This window comes from Panthera onca, chromosome B4, assembly GCF_046562875.1.
Source record: "Panthera onca isolate mPanOnc1 chromosome B4, mPanOnc1 haplotype 2, whole genome shotgun sequence".
In the NCBI taxonomy this organism is placed as follows: Eukaryota; Metazoa; Chordata; class Mammalia; order Carnivora; family Felidae; genus Panthera; species Panthera onca.
Genome location: NC_138345.1, coordinates 75,369,455 through 75,395,655, shown reverse-complemented (window position 1 = coordinate 75,395,655; position 26,201 = coordinate 75,369,455). Strand labels below are relative to the sequence as shown.

The 26,201-nt window shown below is 50.4% G+C and overlaps 1 protein-coding gene across 8 annotated transcripts in view; it reads left to right on the top strand.

Annotated features, from left to right (window-relative positions):
- Positions 1–19,091: 19,091 nt before the first annotated feature.
- The window catches only part of ADCY6 (adenylate cyclase 6), a 40,985-nt gene continuing 33,875 nt past the window's right edge, over positions 19,092–26,201 (top strand). For 2 of the 8 annotated variants that reach the window (XM_078449899.2, XM_078449900.2), the window contains exons 1-2: positions 22,917–23,832; positions 23,948–24,803. In XM_078449899.2, the coding sequence (XP_078306025.1) occupies positions 23,525–23,832; positions 23,948–24,803 (1,164 nt within the window). In that variant the 5' untranslated portion in view covers positions 22,917–23,524. The other 6 variants (XM_060657780.3, XM_060657779.3, XM_060657781.3 and 3 more) reach the window with 6 other exon arrangements.

Below are 26,201 nucleotides of genomic sequence, written 5' to 3'. Positions count from 1 at the left end.
CCCACCGCCGTAGGCAGAAGGGGCTGCCCGGACCCTGGAGCTCTAGGCGGAAGGTTCTAGTCCCTCCCGGCCCCTGCTCCGTGCGCCGTAGGAAACCAGGCGCCGGCGCTCCCGGCGGCGTCGTCCACCCCGACCTGAGCAGGGGACAGGATCCAAGGGAGAAATGCTCGTGTGCGACTCGCTAGCCCCCGCGGCAAGGCGCCCCCCTACCCCGGGGTCCGGGAAAGCCACATCCAGCCACCCGTCCCCGGCCCAGACCCTAGGTCTCCAGCGCGCCCGGGAGTCTCTAAGGTCTCTCCTCTCTCCTGGGTTCCGGCGCCGCGGAACTCAGCCCGCGAAGGCGCAGGGCTAGGCGAGGCGGCTCCTCCCCGCCCGGCTGCAGCGCCCCCTAGGCTCGCTCGCGGGGTGGCCGCACACGCCCTCCAGGTGGCGGCACCCGCCAGGGGTCCTGTCTGTCGACCGGCTGCCTTCCGGCCCTCCCAGCAGGAGGCGCTGTCCAGGTCCGAGCCCGGGGGGGGGGGGGGGGCGCAGCTCAGAGCCAGACCCCCCACCCCCGAAGCCTAGGACGAATCCCTCTCCTTCTCCTCTTTCCAAGAACTGCTGTCCCACCTCCGCCCCCCACCCCCCACCATGGGACTCCAGGCTGCACTCTATCTTCACCCCGTAGGATTCCTTTGAGACACTTGGCTTCTCTGGGGCCCTACCCAGCTCCTACCTCCATGTTGGTCTCCAGGGGCGCCCCCGCTGAGCCCAGCAGCTATCCGGCCAGGCCTGGGCAGCTGGGAGTACAGAGTCGCGGGACTGCTGCTCGGGTCAGTACCCCCTCCACCCCCTTCGGCGGGCACGTCAAACAGGACAAGCCCAAGTTCTGGCGGGGTAGGGGGGAGCAGGGGTGTAGCCCCAGCCAGCTCTCTTCTTGCACCCTTGTAAGCGGATCGGTCTCTCATTGGTCCCTCCACACCCCCAACACCCCCAGGCTGGACTCTTCTCCACACCAAAGACTGCAGCTAAAGGGGAGGGGGAGGCCGACCCCCTTCTCCGAGACAGACCCACGCTGATGCTGAGTGACAGGAGTCCCTAACTTCCCCTCAGCAAAACCCTTAAGATCAAGGGGGCTCCACCGTCCTTCTCAGCCCTTCTTTTACATCCCTTCCCCTGGGGGGGGGGGGTCCTGGAGCCCCTCCCCCAATCCTCCCATCCCCTGGGGATCTTGGAAGACTTCTCTCTCTCTCTCTCTCTCTCTCTCTCTCTCTCTCTCTCTCTCTCTCTCTCTCTGTTCAGCTGACCCTCTACTTGTCCCCATTTCAGAGGGAGCTAAATTGGGGAGAACCAATTCTCCTCTTTCCACCCCTAGCTCCTCCTCAGGCTGGACTTAACCTGGAAAGTGCTTTGGGAGGGCATCTTCTCCCCTCCCTCTGTGGTCTAGTCCAATGGGTCCAAGGATCTCCTACCACCCACCTACCCCCAAGTCACTCAGCTTCAACTATTCAGAGGAGATAAAGAGATTGTGTGTGTGTTATTAAAATGTGCATGGAGGTTTTTATAGGTTTTGTTTTTTGGCTTTAATAGATGAGCAGAGCTTTGCTTTCCATTTGGCAATAAGACCTGAAGGGAGAAAGTCGTGTCCCCCCCCCCCCCCCCCCCGCCACTCCCCCCCAGACCACAGCTAATGGACTAGCTCCTCTGGGCCTTGGGGCAGCTTAAGTTTCCATAGAAGGGGGGTGGAGGTGCTGGCCAAGGCAAGCAATTGTCCCTGGCTTCCCCATTCCTCCCCCCCTCCCTCCACTCTCCCAGAACCTACTGCCTAGAACACCACCTCTCTCTCCTCCCCTTATTTTAAAACAGAAATACCAATGACTTCTCTCTGAACCTATCAGGAGGAATCTGAGGTGCAGCGGGACAGCTCCACACTCTGCACTTTTTCTCACTTTCACTCAAGCTGCTGGACCACACCCCTCTCCCTTCTGTCACAGAGAGAAGGTAGGAACCTCAGAATTAGAGCTGGGAGCCCAGGCGTCAGGCTCTGAGAACTGTCCTCTCCCACCCACCCCCTCTGTGTGAGATGACTAGCAGGCTTATCACTCTTTGGGCCCTGTCCAGGATGCACACCCTCTTGCTCCCCACTCTGCCTTCCTTGGGTCCCCCATCTCTGGCTCTGACCTCACTGTATCTGGCACCTTGCTAGAGGGGAACTCTAGACTGCATGCGCTCCTGGGAGCCATGCCTTAGGGGCCCTTCAGGTCCTCAGCTCCAGCACACAGGCGCTCAGGGCTCTGCAGGCAGCCTTGATCTCTTCTCTCCGGGGTTGGCTTAGTATTCTGTGACCTCCCAGACCCCCAGGTCCTTAGGACCTCAGGATATTTGGCAGGGCCTCTGCTAACCCTTTTGGCTAGTGTTTGTGCAGACGCGTTCTGCACCAGGGGCTTGCCCTACGGATCTCGAGCTGGCTTTCCATCACCGCTTGCCTCCTCTCAGCAAGGCATAACGTGGCCCGGACATTTGAAAACCTGTGTATCATGGGGACAGAGAACAAAAACCACCACGTCCACCCTTTGTATCTGTTCTATTGAGACCTAAAAGGGTCTCCCCCTCTTTTCTGAGAAAGCTCTGTGGAAGCAGCTGCCACAGGGAATCCCCACTGCCAATTCTGCCTACTCCTCTGGGGAAGTTCCTCCAACATCAAACCTCAATCCCTTTTGCTGCAACCTCTGACTTCTTTTTCTGGGCTCCGCCTCTGAACCCATGGTGATATTTGATGCGTCTAGGCACTTTTACTCTCCATCCCCTGACGCAGCATTTGCTATAAATATGTCTGAAGAGTTTCTTGCTGATAGTGCCCAGCAAGAGTGTGTCTTCCTTCCCACACCAAGCCTCTCTGGAGGGACTGAGCTCTCAGCTGCGGCATAAAGACCCGACTCTTGCCAGCCCTGGTGCAGGCAGTGTGACTGCGCTGTGGATTTGGGGGTTCCTTTTGCTACTTGGGAAGGAGGGAAGGTGACAGGGCTGGGAAGCTTGGCTCTCATTCTCTTGCTGCCCAGAGTCTGGCTCGGCCGGGCATATGGTGCTTGATAGGTGTTTATTTTAGTCTTAGATCTCAGTTTCCCCCTGAGTGCATTGCATGGATTGGTGATTCCAGTTCCCCAGGGTGAACTGGAGGGCGGAAGGAGGCTGGGCCATGAGCAGAACTGTAGGGCTGCCCCAGGGGGAGGAAGGGGTATTAGCAGCAGGATCCCTAGGGTGGCCTGGGGAAAGGGGGCTGGTCTAGACTCCACTGGCTTTCTCTCCTCCTCTTGCCAAGTCCTAAATGCTTTAGGACTCTGAATCACAGCACTGCCCAAGGGGCCAGTTCAAATCCTTCCCTCACTCCCACGTGCTTGCGAGCTTTGTAAACATCAGAGGTTAGCCAGGGAAGCTGGGGTTGGAAAGAGATGAGTGGGGGTGGGAATCCCTGGGAGGCTGTTCTGAGATGTTTGACTCAGATTCCCGGCCTAAGTGGCCAGAGCTCTTTGGGGAAAGAGTTCCCCAAGCAGGGGCAGCAGAAACATCCCAGGGCTTCCAAAAGTCTGGGACAGAGGGGACTTGGGCTTTAGGAGGTGGGGCTATTGACAAGAGGCTGAAAGTGGCCTTAAGAAGAAGGCTCAGAGTGAAGGGAGGACAGGCTAATCCTGGACGTAGAGTTGGAATGAGTGGGGATGAAGCACTGAATTTGGATCCTTTCTCTTTGTCCCCCTGGCCCACTGAAGCTTCTGGGTTCCTTTATCTCTTGCCAGACCCTTGATCTCAGCCCAGATCAGAGCCTCTCTCTCTCTCTCTCTCTCTCTCTCTCTCTCTCTCTTTAAATGTTTCTTTATTTTAGAGAGAGAGGGCATGAGCAGGGGAGAGGCAGAGAGAGAGGGGGACAGAGGATCCAAAGCAGGCTCTGTGCTGACAGCGGAGAGCCCGATTCGGGGCTCGAACTCATAAACTGTGAGATCATGACCTAAGCTGGAGTGGGATGCTTAACTGACTGAGCAACCCAGTCAGTTGCTCCTTATGCTCCTCTTTTTCTTTCTTTCTTTCTTTCTTTCTTTCTTTCTTTCTTTCTTTCTTTCTTTCTTTCTTTCTTTTTAAGTTTAGTTATTTATTTTGAGGGAGAGAGAAGAAGAGAGAGAATCCCAAGCAGGCTCTGCACTGTTGCCCGTCACGGGACTCTAACTCACAAACTGTTAGATCATGACCCGAGTGGAAATCAAGAGCAGGACACTCAACTGACCGAGCCACCCAGGCGCCTCCCCACTCTGCCGGAGCCCCTCTCCCCCTCTCTGACAAAGAGTTGGGGGAGAGGTGCCAGTTGTGGGCTGGAGTACCCGTCCACTGGCTCTCACCAGCCCTCTGCCCCACCCCAGACTCCCATTACTTTCAGTTTAAGGATCTGAGCGTGGTTAGCCCTCTCCGGCCCAGAATGAGAGCATGGTGCCTGCAGCCTCCCTGGGAATGAATTATTGAAGAGAGCATAATGTGAGCTGCTCACAGCCTCTGCCCCTTGGGCCCACCATTGCCTCTCTCTGCTTCTCACTGCTTCTTCACCAGCTCCAAGGGACACGAGGGAAGGGGGTGTTATGGAGAGGCGAGGAACGGGGTAGAGATGAGGAAGTATAGACTCAGACCTTGGGGAGAAGCCTCCTGGGGAGGAGGGAAGATGGCTGGCAAAGACTTGTGGCCCTTCATCATGAATCAGGAGGGCAGAGGAAGCCGGCAGCCACCCTGGAGCCAGATTGGGAAGTGAGACTGGAAGACCCTTGACCCCAGTGGCTGCCCAGCATCGGAGCATTATATGCCTCGGGGTAACGCAGAGCCAGAAAGAGTCTGGGTCCTTCTTTGACCTGGAGTCAGCGCCAGTAAGGGTATTAGGTCATTCAGGGATGCTATGTGCAGAGCCCTCTCTCCCTCCCTGGGAAATGACATCCTGCTGAGAACGGAGAATGCAGAGCCACCGCCCGCGGGGCGCATGTGCTGGCTGAGGACAGGTGCGGCTGGGTGTCAGAGTCCTGGATAGGCTGTCTGGCATGGTGCAAAGAACACAGGGCTTGGAGTCTGAAAATCAGAGGGCAAGTCCTAGCTAGCTCTGTCTCTTACTAGTTGTGGGCAAGTGTTACTATCTCAGAAATGGAGTTTTCTTATCCTTACGAAGGGGAAAGAACAGTGCTTGCTTAACAGGAGGTTCTGTGAGAATTCAACAGGAACGACTGTATTTCATAACACGTGAATTGCTACATAAAAGTTAGTTGTTATTTTTGGGCAAGACTATATCATGCGCAGGGAAGCAGCATGAAGGAGATAGGACCTGCACAGAGTCATGGCCGGGGTTTTAGTTCATGTCCTGTGACTAACTCTTAGCCTTTCCACTTCTGAGGTTAAATGACTTTCCGTAGGCCACCATCAGTCAATGGTTGATCCAGAGTGGGACCCAGATCTTTCAGACTCTACCTCCTGGGTTCTTTCCATGACACCGTGTGGGCTGGATACTGGGATCTACTCCGACCTCCCACGTGCTCAGCACTGGGGACTTCCCCAGAAAAGTCCCCCACACCCTGATGCCACAGTGATTAGTACTTCATTCCTTTGTGATTTGTGCGGTCACACCCCTCTCTCTTTTAGGAATAATGCAGCAAGTATGCCTCCTGACTTTCCCCTGAGGCAGCATGAATAATATTATCGTGTATTTGGAATGCAGTTAAAAAATAGCCTTTTATCATTACAGAAGCAGGACTTATGTATTGTAGAAGATAAAAAAAAAATACAGAGAAACAACAAAACAAAATAAATCCAAACGGCATTCCCAGCACCCCGAAATTACCACCATTAATACTTTTGGTTGGTGTAATCTTTCTGGTTTTTTTCTTCTTTTTTTTTAAAAAAGAAATGTTTGTTTATTTTTGAGAGAGAGAGAGGGAGGTAGAGAGAGAGAGAGAGACAGAGAATTCCAAGCAGGCTCTGCATTATCAGCACAGAGCCCGATGTAGGGCTCAATCTCACAAACTGTGAATTAATTCATTGCTCTTGGATATATATACCTAAAAATGGAATTACTGGATTCCAGGGTAGACTGTATCTTTTTTTATGCAACACACACACACATACACACACACAAATAAGTGTAGTATGTCTGTGTGTTTAGCAAAATGAGATCATAATGAACATGCTATTTTTTTAAAATGTTAAATTTTTAACTTTTTTTAGAGAAGAGAATGGGGGGAGAGGGGGAGAGGAAGAGAGAGAGAATCTTTTTTTAAGTTTATTTTAGAAATTGAGAGTGAGAATGCTAGCTAGGGAGAGGGGCAGAGAGAGAGAGAGAGAGAGAGAGAGAGAGAGAATCTTAAGGAGGCTCCATGCTCATCAGTGCAGAGCCCGACTCGGGGCTCAGTCCCACAACCCTGGGATCACGACCTGAGCCCAAATCAAGAGTTCAATGCTTAACCGACTGAGCCATCTAGTGCTCATGAACATGCCGTTTTGAGCCTGCTTTTTTTCTTTTTATTAAAAAAAATTTTTTTTAACGTTTATTCCTTTTTGAGAGACAGAGAGAGAGGACAGAGAGCAAACAGGGGTGGGGCAGAGAGAGAGGGAGACACAGAATCCAAAGCAGGCTCCAGGTTCTGAGCTGTCAGCACAGAGCCCAATGCGGGGCTGGAACCCGTGAACCGTGAGCCAAAGTCAGACTCTTAACTGACTGAGCCACCCGGGCGCCCCAGAACCTGCTATTTTTTCAATCAACAGTTTCCCTTTCCATTTCATTAATTTTCATTTTATCTAATTCCAGTCAATATTCAAATCTCCCCAAATGTCTTTTGTAGCTGATATCTCCTAATCAGCATCCAGTCAAGGATCACACATCCTTGTATCTGGTGGTTGCATCCTGTAAGATCTCATCTCAGGTCCTTGCTGTTAACTGGATGTCATGCACACCTCTACATAGGGCTTACACACATCATGGCAGCTTACTGCTGAGGGAGAGAGAGATCGTAGTCTTTTGTAACCTAACTTTTTAAAAAGTTTATCTGTTTATTTGAGAGAGCGAGAGAGAGAGAGAGAGAGAGAGCAAAAGAGAGCACAAGCAGGGGAGGGGCAGAGAGGGAATGCCAAGCAGGCTCCGCACTGTCAGCACAGAGCCCCATGCGGACCCGGCCCAAACCCACCAGCCGCCAGATTATGACCTGAGCCAAAATCAAGAGTTGGTGGTTTAACCAACCGAGCCACCCAGGCGCCCCTGTAACCTAATTTTGGAAGCGGCTTTCCAACACTCTTGTTGCGTTTTATTCCTTAGAAGCAAGTCACTAGATCCAGCCCATGCTCGGAGGGTGGGGATTACACAAGAGTTGAATCCCAGAAGGCAGGGATCATTGGGAGCCATTTCAGAGCTGCCTTACCCATAAATTATAGATGATGTTCCATACCTTATCGAACGGGAAGATACACAGTAATTTAAAAGGTACACGCACACACACATACCACTCTGGTGGAGGATATATTTTTTAAGATTTGTAGGGACAGGGGTATACGAGGACTCTCTGTACTTCCCATTTGATTTGCTTGATTTGCCGTAGACCTCAAACTGCTCTAAAAAATAAAGTCTGTTTTTTAAAAAGTACGTTGTGGGAAATGAACCTGTGATAAAAAGCACCCGGAGGCAACTACTTTAGACAGGGTGAAAAAGGAAGCTCTCTCTGAGACTCAGTTTTCTCATCTATACGATGGAGGTATGGGTATTTGCCTATATGTGTGTGTATATGTGTGTGTGTGTATATATGTGTGTACATATGTACACATATGTGTGTATATGTACACATATCTGTGTATATGTACGCACATATATGTATATATACAGGGCCCTGGCTGGCTCAGTCGGTGGAGCGTGTGACTCTCGAGGTCGGGGTTGTGGGTTCAGGCCCCACGTTGGGTGTAGAGATTACATGAAAATAAAATGTTAAAAAAAATCCTCCATCAGAGTGGTACATTTATTAAAATTGATGGAGTCTGATTTTGATGCATCATTATCACCCCAAGTCTGTAGTCTCCACTAGGATTCACTTTTGGTGTTGCACGTTCTATGGGTTTTGACGTGTGTATGATGACTTGTGTGCACTCATATAATATCATACAGAATAGTTTCATTGCCTTAAAAATCCTCGGTGCTCTGCCTATCAGTCCTTCTCTCCCCCCAAACCCTTGGCAGTCACTGAGTTTTTTTACAGTCTCCATAGTTTTCCAGAATGTCACATAGTTGGGTTCTGGACTTTTTCCAGAATGTCACATAGTTGGGTTCATACACTACACAGCTAGATTCTGCAATACCCTTTTCGTGATATATAATTTTCTTATTCATTTCTCTTACTATCTGCTCCCCTGAATTAGAACGCAGGTTGCCGGAGGGCAGAAACCTTGTGCGTCTTCTTGACTTACACTGTATCCCCAGTACGTATAATTGTGCCTGCCACCTAGTAGGCATTAATGAATATTTGTTGAGAGGAAGAATACATCTTGAGATTTGTCCATGTCACGTCCTAATTGATTGGAATCCAGGTCTCCTTAACATAGCCCAAACTGATGAGTTCATTCATCACCACCTTGGGGTGGGGGGGTGTGGGGCGCGGTAAGACAGAGAAGGGAAAGGGCAGGGAGAGTGAAGGGAAGAAAGAAGGAGGGGAAGGGCAAATCAATTTTCCACAGAACACATTGGCCAAGGGGGCCAGTGGGAACATAATCCCCTGGTTCTTCTCAACATAACTGAGAGAGGCTCACATTTGTTTTAAGCAAACAAAAAACTTTACCTAATATTATTTAAGGAGGAACAAAAAGAAAATAAACAATGACAATGCATGAACTGTGAAACAGTCCAGGAGAGACTGGGGTATAAAGTTGCCATTCTCATTGCAGCTAGCTTTATCCCTGGACTCCCAGACTTGGGCTCTCTGCGTATCTTGCTCTCCAATTCCAAAGGACTTCTCTGCAGTTTTTCAGTCCCCTTGAATGCCTTCCTGGTTTCCCTGCCTCCCAGCTCACAGGCTGTTTGCCTTGGTGGGTGTGTGGGCACATTAAGATGCTCTAAGCATGAAAAAGATGGTGACGATCCTTGTGCAGTGAAAAGCAAGTCAACAAACAATTCAACTGTAAAAAAAAGAAATAAATAAATAAGTCTAACAAAGTTCTGAAAATTTCCATGACAGATCTCGTGTTTAGAGGAAAATGACAAATACCAACTTTATCTCTAAATAAATATTTTTCAGTGCCCCTGCTCTGCCAGCACCCAGCACGCCTATTGTGTAAATATTCCCCGTTGCACACCCCCCAACCCTACCTCTGGGGGGAAACCTTTACATTTTTTTAAATGTTTGTTTATTTTTGACAGAGAGACAGAGCGTGAGCGGGGGAGGGGCAGAGAGGGAGAGAGAGGGAGACACAGAATCTGAAGGACGCTCCAGGCTCTGAGCTGTCAGCCCAGAGCTCCACGCAGGGCTCACACTTGTGAACCACAAGATCCTGACCTGAGTTGAAGTCAGATGCTTCACCGACCGAGCCACCCAGGCGCCCCTAGAGGAAACACAGGGAATTGTCACTTTTCTCATTTGGAGTATTTTCCCGCTGGGCATGAAAACTCTGAAGTAGTGTTTCCCCAAATGTTTATCTTGGAAGATTTTTAAACTTTCTGCAGGTTTAAAGTTGCGAGAATAATCCAATTTCATCTATACTCGCTAGTTAACACTTCCCCACACTGGTTATGTGTTTTTGCTAAACCATCCTGAGAGCTGCTTGCAGACGTCAACTTCATTCCTAAATACTTCATCACGTACTTACCAAGAGCAGACATTTCTCCATAACCTCAAAACATTATCAAACTCAGGAAATTTAACATTGTTACGATACTATCTAATATATAGTCCATTTCAAAATTTCCCAATTGTCCCAACAATATCCTGAGGACTTAAAAAAAAAAATCTGGGATCCAGATTAGTTATGTCTCTTTAGTTTCCTTAAAACTGTGACAGTTTCCTAGCTGTTTTTTTTCCTTCTATAACATTGATATTTTTGAATAGAACAGGCCAATTGTTTTAGAAATATACCACCATTTGTTTCCTTGTGGTCAGATCCAGTTTAAACTTTGTTTTGTTTTGTTTTGTTTTTTTGAGAAAGAGAGAGAGAAAATGTGCACATGGGAGAGGGGAAGACAGAGACAGACAGACAGACAGACAGAGAATCTTAAGTAGGCTCCATGCACAGTGTGGTGCCCAATGTGGGGCTTGGTCCCACGACCTTGGGATCATGACCTGAGTCGAAATCAAGAGTCGGATGCTCAGCCGACTAAGTCACCCAGGTGCCCCTCAACATTTTTGGTAGCAATACTACCTTGGGTGACATTGTGTCCTTCTCAGTGCATCCATTGGGGGTATATGATGTCAGTTCGTCTCATGTTTGGTGGTGTTAAATTTGGTCATTTGGTTAGGGTGGTGTTTGTGGCATTTTTCTTAATCATAGAAGATATTACCTTAATGTTTATTCATTTTGAATAAATTTTGAGAGAAAGAGAGAGAGAGTGAGTACAAGCAAGGGGAGGGGCACAGAGAGAGGGAGAGAGAGAATCCCAAGTAGGCTCTATGCTGTCAGAGAAGAGCCCGATGTGGGGCTTGAACTCATGAACCATGAGATCATGACCTGAGCCCAAAAGAGGGGTCAGACGCCTAACTGAGCCACCCAGGTGCCCCAGGGAGCGATGGAAGAATTTTAGTGAATTTGTATATATCTGTGAGTATATATGAGATGAGGAAGTTTGATATTTGCTAAATATTATTCCATTAAAATATTATATCATTAAATATATTCTCACCTTTTATACACATATAGAAAGCTGGATTTCTGGACCATTTTTGGCAAGGGCCGAAGCAACTCTTTCCAGCTTTTTTTTTTTTTTTCCTTCCAGTAATTACTTAGTCAGAGAGATTGGGAAACAAAGGGAAAATGACCTTCTGACTCTCCTTAATACTCTAAAAAGTTTTTTTTAATTTTTTTTTAATGTTTATTCATTTCTGAAAGACAGAAAGAGACAGAGCACAAGCAGGGGTGGGGCGGAGAGAGAGGGGGACACAGAATCTGAAGCAGGCTCCAGGCTCTGAGCTGTCAGCACAGAGCCCGACGCGGGGCTCAAACTCACAAACTGGAAGATCATGACCTGAGCCGAAGTCGGATGCTCAACCGACTGAGCCACCCAGGCGCCCCAATACTCTAAAAAGTTTTAAGGAAAAGTGTGGGCATCATGATATTCCACCTCCAAATACTTCAGTAGTATTTTTTAAAAATAACATTTAAAAAATGTTTATTTATTTTGAGAGAGAGAGAGACAGCACGAGCTTGAGTGGGGGATAGGCAGAAAGAGAGAGGGAGAGAAAGAATACTAAGCAAGCTCCATGCTGTCAGTGAGGACCCTGGTGTAGGACTTAATCCCACACACTGTGAGATCATGACCTGAGTGGAAATCAAGGGCCAGGTGCTTAATCGACTGAGCCACCCAGGCACCCCGAGCATTTTTTTTAAAGTAGGCTCCATGCCCAACGTGGGGCTTGAACTCATGACCCTGAGATTAAGAGTCATATGCTCCACTCACTGAGCCAGCCAGGTGCCCCCAAAATAACATTTTCTTATAGCGCCAAAATAACATTATGCTTCCTAACACAATTAAAAATAATTCCATCAAATACCCAGTACATCTTCAAGTTTCTCCACTTGTAAGAAGGGAACTTAAATTAATTGTTGATGGGTTTGGGCTGAGGAGGGACTTGAAAAGCCCTCGAGAAGGAAGTGGGATTTTGAACAAGGCTTGAATGGTGACTAATAGCTACATCATTGTGGCAGGACGATTCCAAGATGGCCCCTATATGATCCCCATCTTCTGGTATTCATGACCTTGGATAATCCCCTTCTCTTGTGTATGGGCTGGCTTAGTGATTTGCTTCAGTTTGTAGAACACAGCAAAAGTGATGGGATGGCTTTTGTAATTAGCTGCCAGAGATTATAACTTCCATCTTTTTAAAAATTTATTTTTTAAATATAATTTATTATCACGTTAGCTTACATACAACACCCAGTATTCATCCTAATAAGTGCCCTCCTCAATGCCCACCATCCACTTTTTCCTCTCCCCCATCCCCCATCAACCCTCAGTTTGTTCTCTGTATTAAGAGTCTCTTATGGTTTGCCTCCCTCCCTCTCTGTAACTTTTTTCCCCCCGTCCCTTCCCCCATGGTCTTCTGTTCAGTTTCTCAAGATCCACATGTGAGTGAAGACATGAGATATCTTTCTCTGACTTATTCACGTAGCATAATACCCTCTGGTTCCATCCATGTTGCTGCAAATGCCATGATTTTATTCTTTCTTAGTGCCAAGTAGTATTCCATTGTATATATATACCACATCTTCTTTATCCATTCATCCGTTGATGGACATTTAGGCTCTTTCCATAATTTGGCTATTGTTGAAAGCAATGCTATAAACATGTGCCCCTATGCATCAGCACTCCCGTATCCCTTGGGTAAATTCCTAGCAGTGCCATTGCTGGGTCATAGGGTAGGTCTATTTTTAATTTTTTGAGGAACCTCCACACTGTTTTCCAGAGCAGCTGCACCAGTTTGGATTGCCACCAACAATGCAAGAGGGTTCCCGTTTCTTCACATCCTCGCCAGCATCTATAGTTTCCTGATTTGTTCATTTCAGCCACTCTGGCTGGTGTGAGTTGGTATCTCAGTGTGGCTTTGATTTGTATTTCCCTGATGATGAGTGACGTTGAGCATCATTTCATGTGTCTGTTGGCCATCTGGATGTTTCTTGGGAAAAGTGACTATTCATGTCTTCTGCCCATTTCTTCACTGGATTGTTTGTTTTTCGGGTGTGGAGTTTGGTGAGTTCTTTATAGATTTTGGATACTAGCCCTTTGTCCGATATGTCATTTGCAAATATCTTTTCCCATTCCATCGGTTGCCTTTTAGTTTTGTTGATTGTTTCCTTTGCAGTGCAGAAGCTTTTTATCTTGAGGTCCCAATAGTTCATTTTTGTTTTTAATTCCCTTGCCTTTGGAGATGTATATGACTTCCATCTTGCTAGCAGACTCTATCCTTTCCTGGCTTTGATGAAGCAAGCTGCCATGTTGGAGAGGCCCATGTGGCCCGTTCAGCAACCTGAAGGAACTCGATCCTGCCAACAGCCACCTGAATTTGGAGTTGAGTTCTTTCTCATTCAAGCCTCAGATGAGAGTGCAGCCCTGGCATCTTTGTGAGGTCTTGAAGCCTAGAACATCCAGCTTAGACATGCCCAGCCTCCTGATCTACAGAACCTATGAGATAATAAATGTGCGTTGTTTTAAGATGGCAAGTGTGTGGCAATTTGTTATGTAGCACTAGGTAACTAACACACGTAACAAAACAGCCTTGCATATGGAAGCCATTGTTATCATCCTTTTTTACTGAGGAGGAAACCAAGGCTCAGGGAGGCTTGATCAATTGTCCAATGTACCAGGTGTCTTCTTGGTTACAAAACCAGAAACCAACTCCAGTTAATGTGGGAAGAGACATTCATTGGAGGGGTAAGGAATAACTTTTCCATGGAATTGATGGCAAGGCCAGAGTACTAACCAGTCTTTAAAAACATGCAGGAACAAAGGGAAATTAGGCAGCAGGAACCATGGAAGGGTTTGGTTTTGGAGGTTCTTGCCACTGTCACTGGGCACACCATCGCCGACAGCAGAATAAATTCTAAACTGCTCTAGCTTCTTCACTTCACCAGCTCTAGACTCAAAGCCCTTGGTTGGAGTGCCTGATCATCTGAGCTTGGGTCAGCTTCACACAGGCTGGTGCCTGGGATCAGCTCACAGCAAGTAGATGCTCAAAAATAGTTTATTCAGTTTACAAACAAAAGACAAATCTGGTCGCAGATGGAGAGCTGGCTCGTGCCTCAGAAACTGATATGACCCTTTGCTTTAATGCAGTGACATTCCCAGCCCTTCCCAGGATTTCCCATACTGCCCCGCAGGGAGCAGGGAGCCAGAGGAGAAGACCGTAGATTAAGTAGTGAAAACCTGGGGCGATTAACTATGGGAATGCAGTGTCAGAAATCTGCCACCAGAGGGCACATGAGACTCAGAAATCTATGAAGGGAGCAAGAGGTTATTGGGGCAGCAGAATTACTAGGAATGGTGGAGAAGGCTGAGGCAGTCAGGCTTGGTTAGGGCTCCCCAGGCTGGGCTCTGGGGACCCAGAAAAGAAGGAGCAGTAGTGTGGGTACCAACAGGTTTCTCTTGTCTTTGTGGCCCTGGCTGCACCCTCTCCCCACTGTTAGGGCTTTGGGCTCCCCTGGTCTTTGTTCTGAGATCTTGGGAGAACTTTGGACTCTTTTTTATGGCATCAATTCTCCAACTGTAAACACTCCCCCCACCCCATCAACCCCAGCTCAGCACTGGAGTAGAGTGCAGGGGTGGGGTGCCTCTGGCCCTGAAAATGGGGCAGGGTTGGGGATGGGCAGTAGCTTCCCAGCCTAGAGCTTTCTATGGCAATAGGGCAGGCGGAGGTAGGTTTGTCTTCTCCTCTGGACTGTAATGTCCAGTTCCTGGCACTGTGCCTGGCATATGGTAGGTGCTCAATAGATATTTTTCGGTTGTTGATATGAATAAACCACACACAGGGAACCAAGGCTGGCTTCGGTACTCCAACTCCAAAGCATTTCTCAACAGCCCTCTATTGCCATCCTTGTCCAAGCCACTGCCGTTTCTCCCTGTGCCACTATGATAGCTTCTTAAGTGGTTTCCCTTGCATCTCTTGATCCCTTGATTTATTCTGTACCTAGCAGCCAACGATCTTTTAAAACCATAAATCAGATCATGCCGCTTCCGAGCCTAACATCTTCCAAAGGCTTCTCATTACACTTTGAATATAATCCAAACTCCTTACCCCGGCCTGTGAGCTTCTGTACTAGCTAAGGCATGTCTCCTTCTCTGACCTCACTCTGTACTCTCTTCCAACACACTGGGCTTCGGCCTCGCTGACTTTCTTTCTGTTTCTTGAACACAGTGAACTTGCTATTGCCTTAGGACTTTTGCACGAGTTGTTCCCTCTGCTTGGAACGCTCTTCACCCAGATTCTTTGCATGGCTGATTCCTTGCCATTCAGGTCTCCGTGAACGTCACTTCCTCAGGGAGGCCCCTGGACAATCCAGCCTGGGTTTCTCCTCTGGTCACTTCCTATCCATCCCCACTTCTAATTGTGATCATGGCAACTTATCACCATCAACTACCTTTTCATCTGTTCACCGGTTTCTTGTCCCTTCCCACTAGAGGTCAACTCCATAAGAACAGAGAGCCAGTCTGCCGAGTTCAACTACTATATCCTTAGTGCCTATTAACAGAGCCCTATCTGGCCATAGAAGTCTCTCAGTACAGATTTTTGCAAAGGATGGATGAATGAATGAATGGTGGGGAGCTAAGGAATAGGCAAGGGAAGTTTGTATCCCTTGGGAGCTTATGGTCAATCATTTCATTCCTGTGGGTGGCAGTTGTTGTGGGACGGGTGGGGGCCAAGGCCTCCTCCAGCCCTGGGACCTAGAGGAAGCCAAAATCTTTGGGGTGCTGCAGTCTCATTAGGGGTGGTGAGGTGGGCAGGGTATATATGCTGCATTGAACGAACGTGGGTTCTCTTTGCACATCTTTCTTTCTTACTTTCAGAAAATGTAATGGGCAGAAATCTGATGTTTAAGACAGAGAAGTTAGGGAATGGTTATTTGCACTGTAAAAGGAATCCTTGCTTTGTAAAAGGGAGTAGGCAGAGATTCACTTAGCCTCTGGGAAGACTCAGGGGACTCAAGCCCATCCATTAGTTTTGTTACAGGATGTTTTCAACACAGGATATTTATAGAGTATTGTCCAGATACACTTAGGGGTATATGAAACTTGCATTTACATGTGATACACTCTCCTTGTGGGAATTTCTCCTTCCTGAAAATGAGAGGTGTGACTACATCACCGTGAGTGTGGTCTGTATTAGAAAAACCAAGGTCATTGAGACCAAGCTAGACTTGGAGAAATAGAAACAGTTCATGCCAGCTGCCTTGGCTCCTTTTTTCTTTTCATTGTCAGGGTGAAGACCTTTCAATTAATTCCTGACTTGAGGTTTATTTTCCATCCTGTGACGAGGAGGTCCTTTCTGAATATTTTACTTGTAGCGGTTCTCAAACTGGGCTCAGCGGGCGGGGCTGATATTCTGTAAACTGGAGCAAGGTATTCTGTCATGAAAATTCAGCAAGAGCCATCTTGTCCCAGTTCAAAGAAAAAAAAAATTGGTAGAATTCCCTCTGTGTTAAGACTTTTCCAATATTTTCCCCCCTACGTCTTTGGTGTCTGTGATTCTAGACTCTGTCAGATCTGGCAATAGCACAAAATCGTGATTTAGTTATTTTATTTATTTTTTCTGTTATTTTAATATGTTACTATTTCATCGTGTTCTGCTAAGAGTATCATTTCTTCTAGGGTAGGGGCTCAGTGTAAGTCTGAGAACCACTGTCTCAGAGACTCCATTGTTGGACCTCTCTGTGCCTCAATTTTTCCCATGTCTAAGATGAACATGACAATAATAGCATCAGGCAGTTTTATAAGGATTAGGCTAATTATTTTGTGTTAAGGGCTTTGAAGAAAACTTGGCATATAGTAAATGCTAACCAAGTGCTTGCTATTAAAATTACCAAAAGGATAGCAGCTGAAATTGACCATCTTGATGACCCCTTCCTGCTCTAATGTCCTCTACATTTAAAAATTCAATAATTGAGTGTTTCCCATGTGTCTAGCCCTAGCTCACGTTTCCTATCCATGGAACAAGAGACTGGAATCATTTTTCAGGGCCAGTCTATAGTGCTCGAAGAGGTCCTCTGTGTAAGGTGCTGATGGTGAGGAGGAGCAAAGAAAAGGGCTGATGGTACCTCTGCCCTCCAGCAACCGGCAGTAGAACTCAGGAGGCCAGACTAACACCCGGCCATACACAAGGGTAGGGGAGGCCTGTGTGACTGAAAGCACCCAGAGATGGACCCTTGGCACATTTTTCCAGCTGACTTGGTTGGTGTCAAATTTTTTTTTCATTCCAAAAGACGATGAAGGACAAAGCCTTCAGTTCCAAAAAAATAACGTTATAATGCACATAGATGCATGTAAATTTCAAAATTTTATTTTTTTCTCAATTGTGTTTTGGATTTTCCCCGTATGGCCCATGAACGTATTATTCTAAGAGGTAAATGGCAGATACTGGCTTAAGGGTGGAGAGGAAATTTTGATAGTGGTGAGAACAGTGGCTACTTGAAGGGAGAAGTCAAGCAAAGAGGCCCCAAAGGTCAAATGATAGGCCAGGCCTGTATAACCGAGAATCGTCCACGGCAGAATAATCTGTAACCTTTCTCATTTTCATTTCCCATTTTCAAACATTTTTCTGTGTGAGCCTTAAAATCCTGTAAGAAAGACAAGGCAGATCATTTTATCCCTGTTTTATGTTTTCTATTTTATTTTAGTAGAATCTTTTAAAATTCCCATTTTAGGGGTGCCTGCCTGGCTCAGTGGGTAGAGAGTGTGACTCTTGATCTCGGGGGTTGTAAGTTTGAGCCCCACTTTGGGTGTGGAGATTACTTAAAAATAAAATCTTTTTTTTTTTTTTTTTGTTCTCTAGTTAACATACAGTGTGGTCTTGGCCTCAGGGATAGAACCCAGTGATTCATCTCTTATGTATGACACCCAGTGCTCATCCCAGCAAATGCCCTCCTTAATGCCCATCGCCCAGTTAACCCACCCCCACACCACCATCACCCCTGTTTGTTCTCTGTATTTAAGAGTCTCTGACAGTTTGCCTCCCCCTCTGTTTTTGTCTTATTTTTCCTTCCTTTCCCCTATGTTCATCTATTTTCTCAATTTCCACATATGAATGAAATCATATATCTTTCTTTCTCTGACTTATTTACTTAAAAATAAAATCTTGAAAAAAATTCCCATTTTTTAGATGAGGCTCCAAGAGGGTAAGTGATGATTTACCAAAGCACATAGTTTGCTATTACATATGGCCGATGAGCGATGGAAACAGATTTCCCTAATTCCTCCCCTCTCTTCCTTGCCTCAAGTTCTATCCTGGGTTCAGGAACCCCAGTGGGGATTTGGCAGGACTAGAGTTGGGCTTTGAAGGTCTACAGCGTAGTAGAGGCGCTGAAGAGCCAGCTGAGGTAGGACCCTGGGTGGGGAAGGAGCTGCCTACGGGAGAAGGAGCCATGGGTGTGGTTGAGGGAACCACTAGCCAGGCTTCCAAGGGAAGCCAGGCAAGCTGCCCTCTTCCCAGCTCTGGAGCAATGAATGGCACTCGTTCCAAAGTCAGACTCACCCACATTCTGGGAATTAACTCTCTTTCCCTTTCTGGCTATAGCATGTTTCAAACCCTTAAAGGGTTAAAGCAGCTTCCACGTGATTTTCCCATCACCCAGGTAACTTGGGTTGATGCTTTGTGCGAGAAAACGTGGGAAATAAATAAAAATCCCAAATAATTTCTCAGTACGTGCACCTAGCAATGCACCCCTCTTCGCCCCCACCCGCTGCAGGGAAGCACAACCCTTTGGGTAAATGGTGCCCGGGGGAGGGCCTCTGCCCGTTGTCAGGTGCGAGGGAGGGGCTGCCGAGAGAGTGGGGCAGTGGGCCGCGGGGAGAGCGCCCCTGCCTTCAGTCTCCCTCTTGGGCTCTGGGTGCAGCAGGTTCGCGTCGGGCCGGTGCCCCAGAGGGTTGGGGAAGAAGGAAACAAGTGGCTTGTGGGGAAGCAGGCCGCACACACCTGGCGCCCGGTGGAATGAAATCTTGATTAATTATTAAACTGAGTTCCCCCGGGAGGGAGCGGGGCCGCGGCGGCTGGGCGGGAATGGCAGGGTGGGGGCTGGGGGAGGGAGGGTGGAGGATTGAGGAGTGGGCGCGGGGGGCAGGTTCAGCCTCTAGGGACCCCGGCCGGAAGGAAGCCGACCCTCCTGGCACGGGGCGGGGCGGGGCGGTGGGTAATCGCTGAGAAATAGTGGGTTTGCTGGCGCTCCCGGGGACCCCTGGGTGAGGGTGGGCGGAGGACGCTGCAGGAGGCATCCAGGGGGTGGAGGGAAGGGGCAGCGGGCGGGACGGCCCCCTCCCCTAGGGTCTTGATCCCAGAACAGAAGCCACTTGTTTTCCCAGGACTGGGGGAGGGAGCGGCCGGAGAGAGGAGGGGGCGCGCGGAGGGAGGGGCGCTGCTCGGGCTCCCCCACCCCTACCCGGCTCCTCGGAAGGGGAGTGGGCCCCCGCGCGGGTCTCGGGAGGCGGAGGGGGAGGGGGCGCCCAGACAATAGGAGCTTGTGCCTTTAAGGCGGGGAGTCCGGGAGCCGGCGGGGAGGGGACTTCTGGATCCGGGGTAGAGGGCGGCTGCGCTGGCCAGCTAGGAGGGGGCGCGGGCCGGGCGGACTGCGGACAGCGGGAGGGACGGCCGGGACGCGCGGGCACGGAGCAGGACCGCGGGACGGCCGGCCGCCCGGCCGGAGCCCGCGGCGGTGGCGGGGCGGGGGCCCGGGGGAGGCGCGGAGCCCGGCAGGCAGGTGAGCCCGCGCGGAGGAGCGGTGGGGGGGAGCGGCGGCGCTGGGCGCTCGGGTCTCGGGGGTGGGGGGGGGAGAGTGAAGACTCCGCGCGGCTCCCGAGAGTGAGGGTTTTTTGTTGGGGGCACAGAAGCGCGAGATGGGGAGGCTCGATAGTGTTTGGAGGCGAGCCTGAGGCCATTGGGGCTGGACTGAGAAATCGGGGAGGAGATGAGGGGCTCAAGGCTCCCACCCTCACCGCCTTCCTCCACCCGAAGCGAGTGCCAGGCTTGCTGGGACCCGGGGAAAGGCACGTATTGGGGGAGGGACTGGGTGAGGTTTTCGCAGAGGGGCTGTGGGGTGAGCCTCCGAGTTTGGGGTAGACTGTGATTGTGTTTAAGGGAGGAGGGCAGTCTGGGCGGCAGGAGGGAATGCCCTCAGCCTGCAGGAGTTCCCCCCAACTCCCCTAACCCCAGAGCTTGGCGATGAAAAGGGTGGTGTCACTGCCCGCTGCAGGGGGTCAGGGTGGGGAGCAGACTTTATTCTGAACGTGGTCTGACCGAAAACCTAGAGGTGGAATCCCGAGATGGAGACTCTTTCCCCATACCCTCCCCTTACTAGAACACCCCTGTGGGTGGAAAATCCTAGTGGGGGTTGTGTGCTTGGGTGTGGAAGTAGGAGCCTTCTGTGGTCTTCAGGGAGACTGAAGGCTGGGGAAGCCAGGCCAAGGCAATCCTGGACCTCCAGATACAGGCCTTGGGGGAGGCTCCTCTACATCTGGAAAGGCCTGGAATTGAGGCCCACTTCCCAGCATGGTGGGCGGTGCTGGCACTGAAGGGCCCTGCCTGGGCAGCGCCTTCTACCATGAACTTTCTGAAGTCACTTTAAATCCCCTGGAGCCTCCTTCTGCCAAGGAGGGCAGGGGCAGGGACAGACAGAGGTGGCCAGGAAGAGGGTTTGGGCAAAGCAGTGGGCAGAGCTATCCTTGGGGCTGGGCCTTGGCCTGCTTCAGACTCTGGGTCTCAAGCCGGAGGATCAGTGTTGGGAGGGACTTGAGGTCTGGGAGGCACTGGGCCTCCAACTGCCAAGCTGAATGGATGTGGCTCTGGCTGTGGGAGCTGGTGTCTGGAGCAGCACATCTGTGAGAGAGAGCAAGGGACCAGGACCCAGGGGCGGAAAGGGTTGGAGGCAGGGGAAGAGGGAGGTGGTCTGTGGTTCAGAGTGATGGATTATTTCTGGACAACGAAGGTTGGGGGAGCATGTAGGGAAGTTTTGTGGCTTTGAGCAGTGCCCTCCCTTGTTCCTTGTCATACCAGGCTAGTCTGGGGTGCCAGGAGTGCTAGGAGCCTCGTGAGTTCTCCAAGGTGGGCAGTGGTGCTTGGGGTGGAGTGCCAGGTGGGGTGGTTGCAGTTAGTTGGACAGTTACATAACTCGGAAGCTAACCTCTTGGGGAGTCAGAGTGTTCTGGGGATGGTCATGCGTTCTCCTGGACAGTGTCTGCCCCTTCCTCTGTGGGTATGAGCCAGATGCTAGGATGTGCTTCCAGGAGGCTGGGAACATGGCCAGAAACAGGTCCCTTGGGAACAGAGGTCTGGGCCATTTCAAGCGGGGGGAGGAATGGTTAATACAGGGCAGGGGACTGGCAAGTAGGAGGAGGCTGAAGCAAAATGTCCTGGTAGGGGTGGTGGGAAACCTGCTCACTCTGGGCTTTGTCTCCAGCAGCTCTGGGGACTACAGCCAAGGACGTGGGGACTGATAGAACCAGGTGTCTGACTGGCTGGGGAGATGTGTGTTCTTGCTTGTGGCTCTTCTGTCTTTCCATTTCTTGGACGCTGGCAGAGTTTTGGGTTCAAAGTGGTAAAGGGTGGGGGAGAAGAACTCATTTATCGGGTGTGTGTTATGTGAAAGATACTGTTGGATTTTTTTCATGACTATTACTTTTCCCATTTTACAGATGAAGAAACTGATACAGGGAGATAGTAACTTGTTCAAGGCTGTGCAGCCAGCATGTAATTACCCTAAGGTTTGAAGCCTGGTCTTGCTCCAAAAATCGTGCTTCTAATGAAGTATTTTGATGAGCCAGGCTTCCTTTGGTGACTTTTTCCAAATGCCAACCTGACCCAAAGTCTGGGATTTCTGATCTGTCCCTCCAGAGGGTGCTGTTGGTGATGTTAGGAGGGCACGGTGCTCTGTGGGATACGGGAGAAGGGATGCTGAGAGAAGTTGGCTGAGAGTGATCCAGGGATGTGGGTCTCTAGCATGCAGAGAGGTCCCCAGTCTGCCTTCTGTTTAGTGGGCCTCTGGGTGTCTGCTCGAAGTGCCACTTGTCTGCCTTGAGCTGCTGATCCTGTGGGCATTACTCCCCCCCCCTCCCCCCCTCCAGTGAGGACAAATGTCAAGGCTGCTAGCTCTGAAGGTTTAAATACAAAGAGCCCCAGGGTGCCCTGTGGGCATGGAGGAGTGTGGCCCTGTTAGAAACACAGGCATCTGTGGACGAGAATGCTCTCATCCACACTTTCTCTTGAGCTGCTCTCAGCTAGGAGACACATTGAGGGTATTGTCATGGAGTCCTCCCCACCCCAGTTGAAGGCACTACCCTCCAGGAGACCTGAGATCTGGGGCTGATTTGGTGACCTAGGATCTCTGTAACTTGGGCCAGCTGTATAGAACTGCTGTGCACCGTGTTTTCTTCCTTTCTTTCTTTCTTTCTTTCTTTCTTTCTTTCTTTCTTTCCCCCTCCCTCCCTCCCTCCCTCCCTCCCTTCCTTCCTTCCCCCCCCCCCCCCCCCCCCCCGTCAAATCTGTGTGCAAGGTGGCCACAGGAGCAGTTTCGCAGGGCTTTGGTGAAGATCAGATGGAATTAGGTATGTGAAAGGGACCTCGAAGAGTTTAAAGCACAGAGAAAATATTATCTACCCATCCACTCTAGGAACACTTATTTAGACCCTATTAGGTGTTTGCAGATACATCAGGGAGCGAAATGGGCCCAAATCCCTGCCTTCATGAGGCTGACATTCCAGTGAGGAGAGACAATGAACAAATAAGGAAAATATATAGAATGGCAGTTGCTGATAAGAGCTGTGGAGAAAAATAAAGCATGAAGCTGGGAAGAAAGATAGGGAGCTCCAGGAAAGGGGGTTGCTATTTTAATAGAACGGTCAGGGAAAGACTCACTGATAAGGGAACACTTGAGCTGTGACCTGGAGGAGCTCTTAGTCCAGGCAGCGGGCACCACAGTCCCAGGCCGCCCCGTGCATGGTGTGTTGGGGACCAGCAAGGAGGCTAATAGAACTGGAGTGCGGTGAGAAAGATGAAGAATCATAGGATTATCACTCTTTATTATTATTACACAGTAGCTGCTCTATGCCAGTGCCCTTGAGCTTTCTCTCTGTCTTTTCAACATAACATTTCTCAAGTCCTTACCATGAGCCAGGCTCAGTACTCGGTGCTGGGGCTAAGGTGCTGAGCAAAACAGGACAATCCCTACCCTCACAAAAGTTTATAGTGAGAGGGGTGGGGACACATGAACAAGGGGCAATTTAATTGTGATAAGTACTATGGAGGAAATGTACAGAGGGTAAACAGGGGGCCAAATTTAGTGTGGGTGGGGGAGCTGGGACATCTTCCCTGAGGAAGTTCCATCTAAGCTGTGACCCGAGGGAGAAGTTGAATTTGGCTTGGTGAAGTGTGCATGGTGTGAGTACGATGAGGAACAATGTAGAAAGAGATTCCCTTTTGTATAGAGGTCACCGATTGGCAGCTCACAGGCTGAATTCATTCCATAGACGTGATTTATTTGGCTTGCAGTGTTGAAAAATGTGAGTTACTTGCCAGCATTTAAAACTCAGGAGATGTCATGTTAAAATGTACATTTTTTTCAGCTTCTGTTGAAAGTCAGAAGATCAGGCTCCACTGGGATGCCCGTGCCGGCTATGAGCTGGTGTGGTGCCTGCCCCGGTGCTCGGGAGTGGACTTTTCAGTTCCTCCCAGACCTCCTTTGCTTACTGACACAGGCACTCGAGCTTGTAACCACCAAGAAATCAGTGCTTTTTAGGGAAGAGGTGAATGTTGAAGTGTACTGCTTTGGAGTCTGGCAGATCTGGGTTAGAATCTTGGTGCCCACACCTCCGTGGCTGCTTGATGTAGGGCGAATTACCCGCCTGCTTCTGTCTCGGTTTCCTCACCTGCTGAATGGGGATCCCGTCGTCCTTCTCCATACTTTTATGTGAGTGGTGTGTCGGAAGCGTTTAGCTTGGCTGTGGAAGTACTTGGTTTATGTAGCTACTGGTGGCGGTAGGCCGTGACGGTGGTGTTAATACCAACTCGTTCCTTTCTCTCAGCAGCATGTCCTGGTTTAGTGGCCTCCTGGTCCCCAAGGTGGATGAACGGAAAACAGCCTGGGGTGAACGCAATGGGCAGAAGCGTCCACGCCGTGGGACTCGGACCAGCGGCTTCTGCACACCGCGCTATATGAGCTGCCTCCGGGATGCACAGCCCCCCAGCCCCACCCCTGCAGCTCCTCCTCGGTGCCCCTGGCAGGATGAGACTTTCATGCGGAGAGGTGGCCCAGGCAAGGAGCCGGGGCTGCGGGCGGTGGCCCTCGGCTTTGAGGACACTGAGGCGATGGCGGCGGTCGGGGCAGCCGAGGTGGCACCCGACGTGGCAGCCCGGGGTAGGCGGTCTTGCTGGCGCCGTCTGGCCCAGGTGTTCCAGTCCAAGCAGTTCCGCTCGGCCAAGTTGGAGCGCCTGTACCAGCGGTACTTCTTTCAGATGAACCAGAGCAGCCTTACGCTGCTGATGGCCGTGCTGGTGCTGCTGACGGCCGTGCTGCTAGCCTTTCATGCCGCACCTGCCCGCCCTCAGCCTGCCTATGTGGCCCTACTGGCCTGTGCCGCCGCCCTCTTCGTAGCGCTCATGGTGGTGTGTAACCGGCACAGCTTCCGCCAGGACTCCATGTGGGTGGTGAGCTATGTGGTGCTGGGCATCCTGGCAGCCGTGCAGGTTGGGGGTGCCCTGGCAGCCAACCCCCGCAGCCCCTCTGTGGGCCTCTGGTGCCCCGTGTTTTTTGTCTACATCACCTACACGCTCCTACCCATCCGCATGCGGGCGGCTGTCTTCAGTGGCCTGGGCCTCTCCACCCTGCATCTGATCTTGGCCTGGCAGCTCAACCATGGTGATGCCTTCCTCTGGAAGCAGGTGCGTAGTCAGGAAGCAGGCACAGGGTAGTGCTTGGGGGCACCAGGCCGGGAATGAGAAGGGGTCTGGTACTCGAGGGTGGGTGGGGACTGGGTGTAGGGATGTCTGGTTGTGTCCAAGAGGAAGGGCAGATGATGGGAGGCGAGGTTTCAGGGGTCGGCTCCATCTGGGATCTGGAGCAGAGGGCACTGCTGAGGAGAGGGAGGGCCCCAGGACCCAGCTTGTACTCTCACCAAGGGTCATGGTTTACAGCTCTTTGGCCTGAGGCACCTGAAATCGTGTAGCCCATAGACCTGACGTAGGGCTGGAAGTGGGAATGTGATGTTTAGCCCCAGGGCAGGAGCGGGGTTGAGAGAGCAGTGTTGGCGACATCTCTGGCCCCAAGTCAATACATGAGACGCAGGCCTTGGTGCCATTCCTGAAAAGCAGCTCCAGGTGGTGACCTGGAGGGAGCAAGCGGGGTTTGGATGCAGTTAGCAAGAGAGGAGTTGCTTCTCTCCTGGCCCAAGGCAGTCTCTAAAAGGACGCGGAGGGTGATAAGTAGGATTCATTTTCTCCTGGGCTGGGAGTGGTTTGAGTGGGGTTGGAAGAGGGGCATCAGGGTCTGATCTCCTCCTACCCTCCTCCCACTGAGCACCAGGGGTCTGGCAGCCCTGCCTCGAGGTTCTCTGCCCATGCCAGCTATTGCATCTGGGTTCTGAGTGGTGCGTGGGGTGGGGCTTGACAGCATGGTATTTGAGTGAGAAATCAAGGCTTGGCTCCTGGCAGACCTGGTTGTCCAATGGGCTACGTTCTTTTCTGTGAGCTCTTACGACAACTAACCTTACTTCTCCCAGCCTTCTTCCCAGTCTGTAAACGTGGGATAAAAATAGTATCTACCTCATGATGTTGCTGTTAGGTCTCCACCCTCTCCCAGAGTGGAGTAGAACCCTACAGGGCAGGGTTCTCACCTGGGGGCAGGGAGGTGTGGGAGTGCTGTAGGGGATGGTACTCAGGGAAGGGCCCTCCCAGAAGTCCCTTTCAGAGAGACAGGAGCATGTGGAGTTGCCCATCTCAGGTCATCCGCTTGACCAGGGAGTAGAGACCAGGACATCTTGCCCAGCTGATCTTCAGGGGCTGCTCTAGACACGGCCCCTAACCAACACACCTCATGATCCCTGTGCTGGTACCCTGATATTGAGGGTGTCTGTCTTGCCTAAGTTTTGAGGGAATTGGCCTCTGCCTTGTCTAGGGTTTGTGGCCTGTAGCCCACCCTAGCCCCACCCACAAAGAGGAAGTTGCCTGGGGCTCCCAGGGTGAGAAGCTGGGTGCTCTGGCATGATGCCCTTCTCCGCCCAGCTTGTGCTCCGGAACAGAACGTACCTTTTTAAAAGTAACTTTATAGCCCATTTGTTTGTG